General features: G+C 42.2%; 1 protein-coding gene across 1 annotated transcript in view; it reads right to left on the bottom strand.

Moving 5' to 3' along the window:
- Positions 1–15,437, bottom strand: part of CLNK (cytokine dependent hematopoietic cell linker) — a 204,393-nt gene extending 188,956 nt beyond the window's left edge. The window contains exon 1 of the mRNA XM_070458116.1: positions 15,224–15,437. Within this exon, the coding sequence (XP_070314217.1) occupies positions 15,224–15,274 (51 nt within the window). The 5' untranslated portion in view covers positions 15,275–15,437. The remainder of the gene's footprint in view (positions 1–15,223) is intronic.
- Between the last annotated feature and the right edge of the window lie 2,314 nt (positions 15,438–17,751).

Genomic DNA, 17,751 nt, shown 5'->3' with positions numbered 1-17,751 from the left:
CCTGAGAGTATTCAGTAAGGACTTTACATCCATGATCCCCATTTAGCTGCACAGAGATGCTGGGAGGTAGAAAGGATATTACCCATGGGATCAGTTGGGGTTCCAGCAAGAAACAGATGGCACCCTCAAATTGGGTAATTTGAGAACAGTTTAATAAAGAGACGGTTTAAAAGTTGTGGGCAGGGTGTAGGGGATCCCTAACGACCATGAAGGGCCTGACGGGCTGTGACTGTGTGTGCGCCAAGAAGGGTCAAGGGCGCCAGTGGTCTTGGAGATCCAGAAGCGGGGCTGATGGGAAAAGAGCTGTGACTTTCACGTGAGGGACTCGCAGGGATTGAGCTGTGGTGGGTGGAATAAAAATCTACATCTCATGGGTCTCCTGCCCTGAATCCCTTTCACTGACCAAACTTAACAGGAAGCCAAGTGTGAGGAACCATTGGTATGACTTCTATCCATCAGCCTCCTGGGGCTCCCAGCTAGTGCAGTGGGTTAGAGAGTGAATTTCATTCTTAAAGAGAATGAGATCCTTGGAGGTTAAATTATGCACCCAAGATCACCCATCTGCAATAAGAGCCCAGATCTGTAGGACTTAAGCATTCCATTTCCTAGCAATTCAACCATATTGCCCACTGAGTTTAGGTACTCCTAGAACATTCTGCCACCCATGTGTCCGTCTATCCATCCACCCATCCATTCATTCATCTAACCAATAGCCATTTACTGAAAACTAACTTTATTCAAATATTGTGCCTTCCCTCCAGGCATGCCTGAAACTCATTATAAAGTAGATTCTACACTCCCCCTATGATGGTTGTTAGCAAAGTGTTTTATAAAAACAGATGCGGATAAAACAGAATGAATCCCGACTCTTTCTTGGACAGCCCAGGGGATCTTCATAAAGGAGATCATATTTGATCTGGATCTTGCAGATTAAGTCAGCATCTTCTTGACTTACGGAAGTTGTTCTGGGTAAATGGGATGCCATGTTCAAAGGTGGGAAGATGTTAGAATATATAGTGTGACACAGAGACTTTGCACGGCTTGATGGGATCACAGAGGCCAGCAGCTTGGATGTTGATAGTGTGTGGAAAAGAACCTGGGAAGGTCTATTGGGTTTTGATTGTCAAGGACCATGCACAACAAAGGATGGGATTTGGACTTGAGTTGTGTGGTCTTGGACCACTGACTTCACGAAAGTTACCAAAGAATTAGGACTAAACTCCAGTTCTCCGGATACCCTATGTTCAACCCCACAGAAACACTCACCTTGTGCTTCTAGGTCAACAAAAGACACAGGGAAAGGGGGGTTGGCCATTAGGTACTCTGGCCATTCTCTCTGGATGAGTGTGGAGTGTCACGGCCTCTTTGTAAGTTGTCTTGTCCAGTGAGGAAGAGGACTTCATCAATATAACACAAACAATGGACATAAATTGCTGGAAGAGTCCTGGACTGAAAACTGAGTTCCAGCGCATGACCTTGTAGGAGCACTTGGTCTCTCCTCCTTTATAAAATGGGAATGTCCATGTCATCCTTTTCCAGTATTAAGTGTGAAATAAACTGATGCCTCTGAAAATATCCTACAAACTATAAATGTTATGGAAATGTGGACATGCATTCCCTTGCATAACTAAGTAAAGCTTGCAAGTTGTTTTAATGTTGGTCACATTATATTTGGATATGTATGGTTATGGACAGGCTTCCCTGGTAGCTCAACTGGTAAAGAATATGCCTGCAATTCAGGAGACCCTGGCTTGATTCCTGGGTTGGGAAGATCCCTGGAGAAGGGAGAGGCTACCCACTCCAGTATTCTTGGGCTTCCCTGGTGGCTCAGATGGTAAAGAATCTACCTGAAATGTGGGAGACCTGGGTTCAGTCCCTGGGTTGCCAAGATGCCCTGGAGGAGGGCATGGCAACCCACTCTAGTATTCTTGTCTGGAGAACCCCCATGGACAGAGGAGTCTGGCGGGATACAGTCCATGGGGTTGCAAAGCGTCAGACACGACTGAGTAACTAAGCACAGAGCATGGTTATGGACATTGATTTTTGGATATTAATATTTAGAGGAATTCAGTGACTTGATTACAGTAATGCAGGTCAAATTTGTAACCCCTTTCCCACTTTGGGAGCATTTATGATTTTGAATATCTTGCTTATAATATAGTGACTTCATTCCTTTGAGTGCATTAACCAGGAGTTCTAAGGTATGCTGAAATGAGTCAAAATAAGACTACCTTTGTGGAGGGTTACCTACTCATGTGCCTAGCTTTTGGCCCGAGCTTATGTACAGTGTGAAGGAATCACAGGTACGGGGTATTTTCCTCCAAAGCTTATAACCTAGGATCAGAGGCCTTGGGGAGGTGGTCAGGAAAGCTCTTTTCCAACCATCCATGGTGTAGCCTTGAACAAAGCATTGGAATGTTATGGACCTCATTTTTTTTTTTTTTTTCATCAGAATATTGGGCCCAATAGGTCTCTTCCAGCTCAAAGATTCCTTTAAAAAATCCATTTAAAAACTGCAGTCCCTCCATACTTGGTGACAAAGAATGGTTTAAAAAAGTTGGAAGTATGTTATTATGTTTCTCACATTTTATTGTCTTCTTTAATAGAGCTCCTTGCAGAGCAAAATTGCAGGAAGACTTTTGACAAAGTGCTAATACTTAGGGCATCAGTGGTGGACAGAGGAGTGGCTGGGGAAGGAATTCTTAGCTTTAGCTTTGTACCTAAACCTTTGAAAATTATGCAATCTGTAACATCAGTGCTTATTAGGTTTGTATTTTAAAATCTTAATAAAAGTTTGAAAGAGAGATTTTACTAGCGGCTTTTAAGAGATGTGAGCAATCTATTGTACAAAAAGAATTTTAAAATGTTATGAAGGGAGCCCAACTTATCTGGCATTTCAAAAGCAAAACTGGGGTCTTGCTGACCCGTATCAGAGGATGAGTCAGTCAAGTGATGCTGTTCATAAGACAGAATGGATGGCACGCACTCCATGAGGCCCACAGCGCCTTGCTCTACTCAAAGAATGTCTAAGCCCCGTCTGAGAGCGCTGAAGTCTTACCTGATCTGAGTCATTTTTGTAAAGGATGTGGTGAGAATGGGATGTGGTGAGTCAGACAGAATTTCATGTCCATCAGTTTTACAAATGTCATCTATTAAAGACCATGCCCATCCTTTCCCAACATGCATTTTTCAAAAAATGGAATGAACATTGACCACCTACTGTGTGTTCTTAGCTGCTGTCACAATAACCTCATATGATCTGTGTTATTGTCCTTATTTTATACAAAACCAAACCAAACATTCACAGGTGGTAGGTAGCCTGCTCTACAACATGGTTTTACAAACCATTGGCCTTCAAATGTTTTAGTTAGGTGTTGGGACTCCTTGTCTACCTGCTCTGAGCCTCAGTTTGCCTATCTGTAAAATGGGGATAACATAATAGCTGTCAGTAAGACTCTTGTCAGGAAGACATGAGAACAGAAGGTAGCTAAGACATGGAGAAACGGTGATTCACATTAACTTGAACTTTTATAATTAAATGTCCTGTGTCACTTTTGGGTTTTAGTCTCCAGAAATAAGAAATGCTTACCTGCAAATCATGACCACCAGATGAGGGAGGTGTAAATCACGAATGTCAGATGAGGGAGGCATGGATTCTTTCTTGGGTTGGCCAAAAAGTTCATTTGGATTTTTCCGTAACGTGTTATGGAAACCTGAACAAATTTTTGGCCAACCCAATATATTGATGCCTCCAAAATTCTGAGTGAGCTCTACTGGACTAGAGTCCAGATATTGGTATTTTTTAAATGCCCCAGGCATGTTACCGGGCAGTGAGGCAGAGGAAGTAGATATAAGAACTTCAGTCCACTCGTTTTCGTCTGCTCAGCACCCACCACTCGCTAACACTTCTCACTCTTGCAGAAAGTACAATAACCACACTTGATTCTCCTAGCAGTCCTGCGTGTGTGCTCAGTCACTTCAGCCATGCCTAACTCTTTACAGCCCCCTGGACTGTAGCCCACCAAGCTCCTCTGTCCATGGGATCCTCCGGGCAAGAATACTGGAGTGGGTTGTCATGCCCTCCTCCAGGGGATCTTCCCTGACCCAGGGATCAAACCTGGATCTCCTGCATTGTAGGCAGATTCTTTACCTCTGAGCCACAAGGGAAGCTCCCCCTAGCAGTCCTAAACTCACCCTAAAGGGAAACTCAGGGACTCACCACTCAGCAAAAATCCTCTAAATGTTTAGAGTTATTTCTGAGTTAATTTTCAGTGAAATGTTGAAAGGAAATCTACTTCTATCTCAACATTTACAACACACGTCAGAGTGGTAAAGGCTGCCAGGCCACAACTTCTTGGTCACATCTTGTCTGTAGGCAAAGAGTAAGTAAAATCAAAGTCCACATGACTGTGCTATGCTTTAGTCGCTCAGTCGTGTCCGACTCTTTGCGACCCCATGGACTGTAGCTGGCCAGGCTCCTCTGTCCACGGGATTCTCCAGGCAAGAATACTGGAGTGGGCTGCCATGCCCTCCTCAGAATTGTATCCATGTATTCAGCAAACACTTATTGAGGCCTGCTAAGTGCCAGACATGGTCCAGATACTAGGGATCAGACACCACAGAACAAGGCTCTGCCCTCATAGCATTTGTCTGCTTTTTCCATAGTACTTCATTTTATTTTTTATTATTGCTTTATTGAGGTGTAGTTGGTTTACAATATTGTGCCGGTTTCTGCTGCACAATGAAGTGAATCAGCTCTGTGTGCACATACACGTCCTCCTTCTTGGTCCTCCCTTCCGCCCGCCCCTCTAGGTCATCACAGAGCACTGAGCTGAACTTCCTGGGCTATAGTAACAGGTTCCCACTAGGTACCTGCTTTGCCCATTGTAGTGCGCCTAGGTCAACCCCGATCTCCCAACTCATCCCTCCTTCCTCCCACCCATGTCCACGTCTGTTTTCTATGTCTCTGTCTCTATCCCTTCCTTACAAATAGGCTTATCTGTACTATGTTTCTAGGTTCCAGATACATGCATTAATATACATTATTTGTTTTTCTCTTTATGACTTCAATCTATATGGCAGTCTCTAGGTCCATCCACATCTCCACCAATGACCCAGTTTTGTTCCTTTTTAATGGCCGAGCAATATTCCATTGTGTATAAATGCCATATCTTCTTTTTTTGTTCATCTGTTGATGGACATTTAGGCTGCTTCCATGTCCTGTGACTAGTGCTGCAATGAACATTGGCGTGCATGTGTCATTTTGAATTATGATTTTGTCAGGGTATATGCTCAGTAGTGAAATTGCTTCTGGGTTATGTGATTGTTTTCTTTTTACTTTTTAGGAAACCACCATACTGTTCTCCATAGTGCCATAAATAACTGTAAGGGAATGAGGTTAAAGATGTATATCTATAAATAATAGAGGAACATAAGGAGCTAGTGGGATACAGTGGAGGCATGCCCAGAGGGGATCCACCAGCTCCTTATAGGTCAAGAGCTTCTTCCCAAGGCCCCTATAATTTTCCTTAGAAATAACCCTGACCCCTACTTGGGACATGATACTGCGAGTGGGGAAGAGTCTCCAGGCTGAGGAACCTTTCCCCACACCCCCTACTGCCAGCCCCCAGGCCTGCAGGTCTTTCTCCAGGAATCTCCAGGATCTGGAGGTGGTCTGAGATAAAATAACATCATTAGATACTTGCCTTCATTCAGACACCTTGAGAGGCTGCAAGACCCCAGAAATGGGGAAATTCCATCGCGTTTTGTGCATTCATTTTCTATAGGAACTGAGGCATTGATTTCAGTTTCTTTTTCCAGTTAGTCACAGAAATAAAGCCAAAGCGTAACTCTTGCTGAAAGGGACGTGATGCTCCAGTGCCATCTGTCAGCCACAGCAGGGCACTTATTACAAATGGTGCTAACATGTCCAGAGTTGGTTCTGCCATGGGGATGCTGCCTGCATCATGCCTGTACCAAGAGACTGTACCTGGCCTCCAAGGTCCCATGGTTGGGAAGGGTCTGAGCAGGAAGGGAGCCTGGGCCCTCTGGGAATCCACAGGAAGAAGATATCTTTTTTTCCTTTTTCACGATGCCTGTTTATTTCTCCAACAAGGGAAAATACCAACTGCATTAAGAGGTAGAAGCCAATACAGGGCTAATCATAAAGCCACGCCGAGTGCTAGAATTGCCTGAATGTACACCAGGCTCCAAAGCCTAAGAGAAAGAGCTGGAATATGCTCATCATTAATTTGTTTTGCCATGTGCATCTATGCTTTCATTTCAGTAATACAGTTCCCCTGGGGTTTACAGACCCCTAGGCTTCCGGGGTGCCCTGGGAGTCCAAAATGAACCTCAGTTTGAGAAATAGCTCTTCCATCCTCCCCTCCCCTCCCTATAAGTCTCTTTCACCTCCCTCAAGGTATAAAGAGGGCCATGTCAAGAGAGGTGCATGGCTTGACTGGGCTTCTGAGAGTAAAGGGGTTCCTACCCTAGTCATCCATTTGGGCCAATAATCCCACCATTTTGGAGATGATCCCAAAGATTTGCTCACTTTGCAGGTTGAAAAGTATTTTGTAAAGGTAATGGATTTGATGCTTAAAACACATCAATATTTCATAAAAAAACTGAAATTAAAGAAACAAGATTCTACAGATTGGGAGCATGCTTAAGACCTCCCAAAGAATGTACATTAAATTTGGGCATTAAAACCAGAAAGGCTGTTTCTGAGCTTGTAACCCACCTGGGGTCTCAGTGGATGTGTTAGGAAGGAAAGAATTGCTTTGTAAATAGATGGAATTTGGGGGAGAATCTTAATCCCAAAATAATTAATACCCTTATGGTATAGTAAGCAGTTTAAACAACTAGAAACATGTAAAGTAACAAATTACATTTCCTTGTTATCCAGGAAAACTCTTGTTCTCCACTGGGAGTTCACCCATGCTACCAAACTGAGACATTTTTATCATAAATATTTCTGCTGCATTTCAACCTGATCTGAAATTAATATTTCATGAAGGGAAAACAATGCTTTTGCAGTAAGGACTTTTTTTTTTTTTTGCTCTCAAGCATTTTTCACTTATTCCTCAAAGATGAAGCTTATAAAAATAAAAATACTAGCCTCTGTTTATTGCAAAGTTTAAGAAACATAGTTGTAATAATGATAAGGTACTTAAATAGATATAGGAAATGACCAGAAGCAAACTAAGAATTGCTGAAGAGAGTGCTAGAATCAGTCATAAAGCTCAGGTGTAGAACTGCAACCAAAACTGGGTCAAGGCTAGAGGAGCAGGTCTAAATTAAACGTGGATGCTTTTTCTCGTTAAAACAAGAAAAGAAATGAATATAAAACAAATGCAACCTTCATCTGATTCCCTACACAATCACACCCAATACATAATGTGACGGCTGCCATTTGGAGTTGAAGGAGGGTGTGACGTGTGGACATTTGTGTATTTTGTGAAGAGGGGCAGGAAGTGTGTGTGTGTGTGTGTTTGCGTGGTGCACACATTTTGAGCAAACATATTGAAATCAAGATTTCTCATATGTAGATATTCATTTATTTGGTCCCGACCCTATGTAATTTTCCTCTATTTTCATATCACAAATGAGAAAGTTACATTTTAAAGGTACACATAGTTAGAGAAAGATATATGCTGATTGGATTTCTAATTCTATGCCCTGGACAGGACAATCAGCTAAATTTAATTTAACTTTTAATTTTATTGGATTTTCGATGAATGGAGGCATTTGAAGTCAAGTGGATTGCTATTATAGATTTTTTTTTTAAGGAATATGGGAGATTGCTTTCCTAGTTTTTCTGCTATTAAGTATGGACATATTTTTAAAAAAGATTTTGCAACTGTCTTGATAACAAGTAACTTCCCTTAAATATCTTAAGGCCATGTTCATCTGCATCCATTTTTTATTTTAAGTGATTTGGAAACACCCTTAATGAACTGGGTGCAGTCTATCGTTTTGGGATTTATTACTCTTAGTGCTTTTGGTTTTCAAAAGCCATCTCTTTTTCCCTTCTGCAGAAAGAGTTCCTTTTTTTCCAGTAACAAAATCAGTAATATTTTTGCCTGTCCTCCTCTCCCTTACTCTGTAGTAAACGACCTCTTTCTTTGTCCTCTCTTCTCCTCATTCACTCGTTTGCTTTTCACATATTCCTTTCTCCCCCTTGTCCTCCCTTCCTTCTTCCTTCACTTCCTCCTCCTTTCCCCCCACCCTTCCTCTTTTTGCTCTTTTCTCATTGATATTATTTTACAGTCCAGAGAAAATAGAACTAGAGCAAAATAAAATTAGATTATCAGGAGCCTAGTTTTGTGTTTCCTTTTTCTTTTTATTTATTTATTTATTTTTTCTCAGTTATTTTTATTAGTTGGAGGCTAACTACTTTACAATATTGTAGTGGTTTTTGCCATACATTGACATGAATCAGCCATGGATTTACATGTGTTCCTCATCCTGAATCCCCCTCCCACCTCCCTCCCCATCCCATCCCTCTGGGTCATCCCAGTGGTGTTTTCTTATTTTTTCAAAATTTACTTGTTGAGCCCACTCCTTCTCTCACTTGGCACTCAGAGATGGTGCTAGAAGCACATGGACAGGGGGCAGGTCCTGCCAGGCCTGGGATTCCTGCACGGCTCAGTGATAAACAATCTACCTGCAATGCAGGAGACACAAATTTCATCCGGGGGTTGGGAAGATCCCCCTGTAGAAGGAAATGGCGATGCACTCCAGTATTCTGGCATGGAAAATCCCATGGACAGAGGAGCCTGGTGGGATACAGTCTTTGAGGTTGCAAAAGAGTCTGACATGACTTAGTGACTAAACAACTGCCAGGCCCATATTAATCAGAATATTCCCAACTGTGATGAATTCTCCACTGACTGATTAATGCATTAGGGCAGAGCAAAAGGCAAATTTTGGGAGAAAGATACAAGAAAATAAACTGAGATTTAGGGATGGGCCTATCTATTTATCTGTTAATCAGAACGTATAGGACAGCCTACCTCCCACGGATGTTTCATGTCCAATGGTGAAAGCACTGTTATTCTGCAAGCAGTCATTTGTCAGACACCTGCTGTATGATAGTCATCTCTGAGGACCTATTTCACCATAAGGACTTCAAAGAAGTTTGAAGGAAACCTAAAGATACATGAAGAGGCCTGAAAAGCCAGTATTCACTGTTGGCTCAGGCAGTGAAGAATCCATCTGCAATGTGGGAGACCTGGCTTCAGTCCCTGAGTGGGGAAGAGCCCCTGGAGAAGGAAATGGCAACCCACTCAAGTATTCTTGCCTGGAGAATTCCCTGGACAGAGGAGCCTGGTGGGCTACCGTCTATGGGGTTGCAAAGAGTTGGACAGGACTGAGTGACGTTCCCTTTCACTTTCAAGAGGAATACAAATTAATAATAATGATAATGATGATGATACTATTTACTGAATGCCAGAACCCTATGCAGGACATCCTGTGTAATTTAGACGCCATTGTAAGGCAACAATCCGAGTGACCCAGATTTTTTAGTATTGAGCCATTCTGTCATTGTGTTCAGCACGAGTCCTCTTGAGCCCAATCTGTTTAGCTAACACATGCACAGTATGGATTCAGATGAGACCATCACTTAATTTGTGACTTCAGGCTTATTTAGAACTTAACTCCTGAATTGAACTTCCTCCATGTAATTAAGGTTTTCTTTGTCCCCTTTTCTATTTAGGATCACTTCCCTAGCCAGGGGCAAGGCAGGTCTCTAAGTTCAGGTATGCCAGATTGTACAGTGAATTGTACAACTTGTGCCTCGATATCTCTTGTCTGAAAAAATAGGGATATAAGCCCTCATGCTTCTTTGCTCAGAGGATGATTCTAAAGACCAAATGAGATCATGGAAGTGAAAGTATTTTGTAAACTATTAACTGTTTAGGCAAATCTAGTTCAACAGGTAACGACTGAGCAATTTCTATGTACCATGAGGAATACTGAGGATATGAAATTGACAAGGAAAGTACTCTAAAGGAATTGGCATCATTTTTTCATTAAACCTTTGTGTTTTCAGGGGGCAAGTACATTTGGGAAGTTGGACGATACTACTAAGACTTTGATAAATGACTGATTAAAATAAATGCAAAAATGATGAGATTACTTTTCTGTAGAAATCACCTTATCATAAGACTTTTTTAGGTCAACATTCTTAGAGAGAGACCCAAACGCCCAAAGATTCTAATGATGGTTTGTCTGAATATAAAATGATAATATAGCCAATCTCATTTATATTGCACTTCATACTTGTTAGACACTGTAATATGTAAATTTTACATACCGCATCTCATTTCTCACCACACATTCAGAAGTTAGGTATTGCCAATTCCAATTTGTAAATAGTAGCCTAAGTTTCTAAGAAGTTAAATAACTTGTCTAAAATCATCCTGCTAGGAAGGGAAGGTTTGAATTCAAACCTAGCCTATGTATTTCTCAAAAGATGGATGGGGTGGCTTAGTAGGGAGAACTTGGGAACAGACATAGGAGTCTGGGATGGGCGGAGTGTGAAGGTGTTCTCTGGGAGGGGACCAGAGAGAGATGGAGCTGGCCAGCAGACCCCTAGACTTGCCCAGCTCGTCCCTAGAGTTGCCCAATTCTACGAATATTCCTAAGTAGCCCTGGGGTGGGGGGGAGGGCACAGACTGGCTCCCAGGTGCCTATCAAGTCATTAGATAATCAGTAGTTGGGCAAATCCAGCTATTGTAATGACATAGCTCTGACTCTGTGCTCATTAAGCTAGCTCCTGACAGTTATTTGATATCTCATATAGATTTACCTTCTGGGAGGGAACTTACAACTTGAATACACCCTTCGCACTTGAACAAAGTCACAGAAGATGAATGTATGGGCCAGAATACCAGAGTGAGACAAATGCCCTGAAATCCTGTTAACTCAGGGTGACTTGCATAAAATTAGTCTTCTGAATCTGCTGATTTGATGCAGTGTGGGTCCTTGGGTGCCCTGCAAAGGCTCAGTTCTCTCAGGTATTGGGCTTGACCACTGGCCACCCTTCATCTTTACCTCATGCTAAATTCAACAGAGAAGACATCATAATAAGGGCTATGCCCTCAAACACATGGCTACTGAATTTCCATGTTATGTCCAGGTCTTTTGGCTCATCTTATTTCATAGGGCAAATAGCTATGCACAGAGCCATTTAAACTGGTGGGATTCTAATTCCCAGGCTTAGATGTTTGGGAGGCAATGTTTCAGTGAGCATCACCAGTGAAGTAGAAAAATACAAATTCACACACATATTTTTATTGCTAATGGCATATCTGGGAGTCCTAAAGTGCTCCTGGTCAGTTGGAAGGAAAGTGATGTTATGATCACGACCCTGAATACTTTCAGCAGTGCCCTGATGGCGTGCAGTGCAAAGAGCAGGAACTTGGGATTTCAATAGACCTGGCTCCTCTTTCTGCTGTGAAATGGACAATGTATGGAGCCTCTCTGAACCTTGGTATCCTCTTTTACAGAGTGAGAGCTAATTTATCTACTAAAACAGTGGAAAACAGTAAGTATTCATTGCCCAGCACACAGCAGGCATTCAAATGGCAATTTTTCTGTTCATTGGTATTTGGAGAACATGATTAAAATTAAACTGATTAACCTTAATTTTGAATAAACGTGGTGATGATTCCCAAAATATTCTGTCTACAGAAGTAACAAAAATAGCAAAATTTCTATGATTACTGTTTCTCATAATTCTGGTTTTCATGATCATTTTTATCAAGCCACTCCTGTGTAACCTATATAATCTGATGTTTCTCAGTCTTATTGGTAAGTTACTTCCCCAAATTGCTGAAAGTTTTGTTCAATCTGTTAAAAATATTAAATCTGACTTAGATTTAACCACTTATCTCTATTCGATAATTTAACTCCTTTGAACATTTTTCTTGTGCTAGGAAGGGTAGGCACAGCTTGGAGCAACCGTCCAGAACTCAAATCTTGGTGAACCTTGGCTTTTCCCTACCAGGGTGAGCCTAACTGCTTTGTGTGATGGCATTTGTAAAATGAGACTTTCAGCACTAGCTCAGCTACCTGTTGTGATGTGGCAGCAACACTGTACAGTTGCCATTTATCTGTTTTCTGAATGTCTCCTCTGTGTCAGACACAATATATACATTCACTTTCATCCTCATAGCAACCTCTAGTGTATGCTAACCCACACTGTTTCAAACTACAAAATACAAACAACAGCTAACCAAAACTCAGAGAGATTAAGTCACTTACCCCCAAACACATATTTAAATCACACCCCACATTCATATTAGTTGTGACTGATCTCAAAGCCTCTTTTCCATATCACCATACAGTCCATCCTCATCAACTTTTCGAGCCTCAGTTTCAACCTCTAACGTTGCCCTGCCTACTTCATTAAGTTGTTAAGAGCATTAAATTAAAAAAAAAGTGCCCAAGGAATCTGTTGATTCTATGAGGCTATGCAACTGTGGTATATTACTATTCTCTAATGAGATTATTAAAATAAAATATTAATAAAACTTTCTATATTAATAAATTTCATGCTGGTTGTAAGCATGTTTTAAGCATAAGGCCAGAACTGATGTGGGGTGAGGAAAGGAAAGTAATGGAGAAAAAAGCAACATTTATTGAACACATACTTAGTTGTTCTTGCTTAGTTGTTCAGTCGTGTCTGACTCTTTGCAACCCCATGAACTACAACATGCCAGGCTTCCCTTTTCTTCACTATCTCCCAGAGTTTGCTCAAACTCATGTGCATTGAGTCAATGATCCCATCCAACCATCTTATCCTTGGTCATCTCCTTCTCCTGACCTCAATTTTTCCAGCATCCAAGTCTTTTCCAGTCAGAGAAAAAACAAAACAAACAAACAAAAAACAACATTTATTGAGCACATACTAAGTATTGTTAGACAAAATGTTTGGATTTTTCAGTTACATCTTACAGAAACACTCAAGTGAACTTTTTGGCCAACCTGATATTAAATATATCTCATGTTATTTAATATAAATATATTACTGAGGCTAAAAAGAATCGTCAGTACAAGTGATGTGCTCTTGTTCCACTATAAAGATGTAGGACTGGAGGGAATAAAGTAGCATATCTGGTCAAGCTGTGGAATTTGGATCCTGATCAACTTAATCAGATGTAAAATCCTACAGTCTTTTCAAGAGAGCACTTGACTTATGGCAAAGTGAGCTAGGGACAGGTTCCTGGGCATTAAGCCAGGGTTGGCCAGGTGGCACAGAAAACCATAATCTTTGGTTTTAGAATGGAGTTGTTTATAAAATCCTATGAAAGAGCTCCTTGGAGAAAAGAAAAGAAACATCACCATTAAGAGGGTTAGGCTAAGGACTTTCCAGGTGATTAAGAATCTACCTGTCAATGCCAAGGACACGAGTTTGGTCCTTGGTCTGGGAAGATTCCGCATGCCATGGAGCATCTAGGCCTGTATGCCACAACTACTGAGCCTGCAGTCCCACTAAGGTTGTGCTCCACAAGAAGAGAAGTCCCCGTGATGAGAAGCCTGCACACTGCAGTGAAGAGCAGCCACACTTGCTGCAACTAGAGAAAGCCTGTGCATAGCGATAAAAGCCCAGTAGAGACAAAAATAATAATAATAAATAAATTAATTAAAATGAGGGCTGGTGTCAAAAACCACTCAAGAATGGATTCAAGGTGAGCTCTATGAAGCTGCAAAGAAACAGTGGCCACCTTTTATATCAGCCAGAATCAGGTGGAAAAACTCGGCCACTCAAGTTCTTCATCTGTAAACCAGGCAAAACAATATCTAACTCTCAAGTTTGGGTGTAAGGATTAAGTAAGTTAATGCATATAGACAGGTTCATTTAGTCGCTAAGTCATGTCCTATTCTTTACGACCCCGTGGACTGTAGCCCACCAGACTCCTCTGTCCAAGGGATTCTCCAGGTAAGAAAACTGGAGTGAATTGCCATAGACTGGTTGGTAAGAATTAAATAAACCCCATTTAGCCTTCTTGCTTCTCTAGGGCATATTTTATCTTAAGTTTCTTGGATAATTCTGAAATTTGTTCTTTCTCTGCTCACCTCCAGTTAGCCTAACCTATAACTGACTTCTCCGTTTTTGAGGTAACTGTTTCTAACCTAAAACTGAGTTTCTGATTTTTGACATAACTGTTCCCCGTGGTCTGGGTGGTCCTTGGGGACCCAAAGGACCAGCATTGAGATGCCGTGCCACAGTAGAGGGGCTTCCAGCCCCTCTTTCTTCATCGGTAAAGAACCCACCTGCCAGTGCAGGAGAGATGTAAGAGATGACAGTTTGATGCCTGGGTGGGAAACGTCCCCTGGAGGAGGGCATGGAAATCCAGTCCAGTATTCTTACCTGGAGAATCCCATGGACAGAAGAGTCCAGTGGGCTATGGCCCATAGGGTTGCAAAGAGTCAGTCATGACTGAAACAACTTAGCGTGCACACACACCACAATAAAGAGAGATAATTAGACAAGTAACATGGGTACATCCTAGTAAAATCAGTACTGATGAAGTCCAGCTACATCAGTATCCTTTAAAGTATAGACACTTTGATGACACATTCTCTTTTCTGTCTCATTCTAACTCTATCATTTGTTTATCTCTAAGAAGAAGGGACATCTAGAAGAGATACCTCTTGGCACCCCTCGAGGGTGGGCATTTTGCTCCAACTTCACCCTCCGTCTTGAGCCCCTTACCCCTGGAGAGGGAAGAGGATGAGCATGATTGCGAAGTCCACACTTCTCAAGCCCAACATGGAAAGAAAACCACTTCAATTTAGAGCATTTAAGAAATACCCACCCACAGAGGCTCCAGGAGTTAACTTTTACTTTTAATGGCCTACTTTGAATGGAGGCTGCCTTTCCAGGTGGCTGTTACCATTAACATCAGTCAAGAAAGCTGGTGACCCTCCTGAACTTAAATCTGAGTTGCCAACAGTCAGGAGAAGATTGAAAACATTTCGTCTTTAAATTTTTGTGGGTCAGTATCTCGATTCCTTCTTTCAGCAGAAGAAAGGGATCTTAAAAAACTGATCAAGGGAGCTGGTTTCTTTTCTCCCTTTTGATGCTTTATAGATGGCCCAGCATTCATGTTAGAAAAAAAAACCTTTTATTCTTGCTATCAGCTCTCTCTTAATGGCCCTCTATGACAGTGAGATGACCACTCAGATGAGGCTGGCCTACAAGGTTTACCTGAACAGTGTCGGGAGTGCCAACAGCCTTGTGCTGAGATGTCCCTTGCATGAGGGGTCCGTGAGGGCATCACGGAGAACTCCAGGAACCGGTAATCCAGGAGGCAGGGGGTTGAAGTATTCTCAATGTTCAGCAGTGTCCTTTAGCAGAACCCTCCTCCTGGGTCCGTTTAGGTTTGGTTTCCTGTGAAATGCAGCCACAGAGCTTGGGTGGTGTGACCTGTCTAGGGCTGGGACTTCCTCTTCTTGAGTTCAGTGCAATAAATGAAGCTATATGAGGCTGAGGTCTCCAAACCTGAAGGGTGTCCTTAAAGACACATGAGGTCCTCATGTGGCACTTTGAAATTACCAGAACATCTGGAAACACTGCTGAATAACATGGAAACATATGGGTTTATATGCACATGGAACACTGATTGGGCATCCCTAGTAGCTCAGCTGGTAAAGAATCTGCCTGCAATGCAGGAGACCCCAGTTCGATTCTTGGGTCAGGAAGATCCCTTGGAGAAGGGATAGGCTACCCACTCCAGTATTTTTGGGCTTCCCTGCTGGCTCAGATGGAAAAGAATCTGCCTGTAATGTGGAGGTGTGGGTTTTATCCCTGGGTTGGCAAGATGCCCTGGAGGAGGGCATGGCCACCCACTCCAGTAGTCTTGCCTGGAGAATCCCCAGGGACAGAGGGGCCTGGCTGGCTTCAGTCCATGAGGTCACAAAGAGTCAGACACGACTGAATGACTAAGAACATGGCTCAGGAACACTGATTTATCTTGTGACACGATGTTGCTGATGGCTTCCTGAGACATCCCCTCTTCCCCCTGCAAGGCATATGGACCAAATCCTTCAGGGATGATGTAGAGAATGTGGAATCTGGTCTTTTTCTTGCTGTACTAAATATTTAGTTATGTGATCTTGGACAAGTTGCAGTTTATTTCTCAACCAGTTTCCCTGTCTATGATTGAGAAATAGTAATGTTTATATTTTAGAGATATTCCAAGAAATGAATGGAATGATGCTCATTTGTTCAATAAATACACGGGGAAGAGTTTGGGGAACATATTAGTTGCTCAGTATATTTTAATTTTGTTCTGCCTTAATCCTAGTTCATTTAAACGGACAGCAAGTTCTTGTAAAGTGCCTGTTCTTCTCTTGGTGCTCACCACTTGGTACTCTAGTTTTATGTAAATTGCTGTTTTATATAAAATGATGTTGAATTCCATCATTATTTAAAATGTACTCAAAGGTATAGAAGTTTATATTTTCAGAGATACACAGCTCTGATTTTGACTTATCATACACTCCAGAGGTGATGCGAAGGTAAGTATTAACGAGTGGTGCTCAGTCATGTCCAACTCTTTGAGGGCCCATGGATTGTAACCCACCAGGCTCCTCTGCCCAGGGAATTCTCCAGGCAAGATTATAGGTGCGAGGTGCCATTTCTTACTCCAGGCGACCTCCCCGACCCAGGGATCGAACCCACGCCTCTTGCATCTTCAGCATTGGCAGGCTGATTCATTACCACTAGCATCACCTGGGAAGCCCAAGCACTTGTTATGTTACTCATATGCCAGGCACTGTCCTGAGCAATTTGCAGGCATTATCCTATTAAATCTTTCTGATAATCAGGTGAGGAAAATATGTTTAAACCCCTTTGTAACTGTGAAAACTGAAGCCTGGAGAGATTCCATAATCTATCCACCGTATCAGTTAGCTTCTGCTGCATTAGGGGCTCAAAGCAATAACCATTTCATTTAGTTTGCTGTTGTGTGGGTCACTTTGTCGGTAGTTTGGCCTGGACCTGTGAACACAGGGGCTGTGATTTCCTGGGGCTATGATAACAAAGTTCCACAAAGTGGGTGCTAAAACAATGGAAATGTGTTGTCTCCAGTTTTGGAGGCTAGAAGTCTGAATCAGGAGTTGGCAGAGTTGGTTTCTTCCGAGGGACACGAGGTAAGGATAAATGGTGGTCATCATATTTATACAGCACTCTTCCTGGTCCATGTTCACATATTTCCTTTTTTTTTAAGCACACCAGTCACGTCGAATTAGGTCCTGTCCTAATGACCTCATTTTAAGAGCCTACTCATTGGAAAAGACCCTGATGCTGGGAAAGATTGAAGGCAGGAGGAGAAGGGGACATTAGAGGATGAGATGGTTGAATGGCATTATTGACTCAGTGGACATGAGTTTAAGCAAACTCTGGGAGAGGATGAAGGACAGGGAAGACTGGAGTGCTGCAGTCCATGGGGTCACAAAGAATTGGACAAGACTTAGTAACTGAACAACAGCACTTCTTTAAAGACTTTTTTCCAGGTAAGGTTATATTCTGAGACGCTGGAGGTTAGGACTTTAATATACAGATTTGGGGAGGTGGACACATCTAGGACAACCTGGCCATGAGGTGTCTGCTAGTGGGTTTGGCAGGCAGTTGGGTGATGTAGGATTGTCCCATTTGTGTTTCTGTCAGTTGTCAAGAGGTCATCCAGGTGCCTGAGTTCTCCTTTCCAAGGCTTCTCATCATCCAGCAGGCTA

This window comes from Odocoileus virginianus, chromosome 29 (assembly GCF_023699985.2).
Source record: "Odocoileus virginianus isolate 20LAN1187 ecotype Illinois chromosome 29, Ovbor_1.2, whole genome shotgun sequence".
Taxonomy (NCBI): domain Eukaryota; kingdom Metazoa; phylum Chordata; class Mammalia; order Artiodactyla; family Cervidae; genus Odocoileus; species Odocoileus virginianus.
Note: the sequence above shows the minus strand (reverse complement) of the source record. Positions and strands in the feature narration are given on the sequence as shown.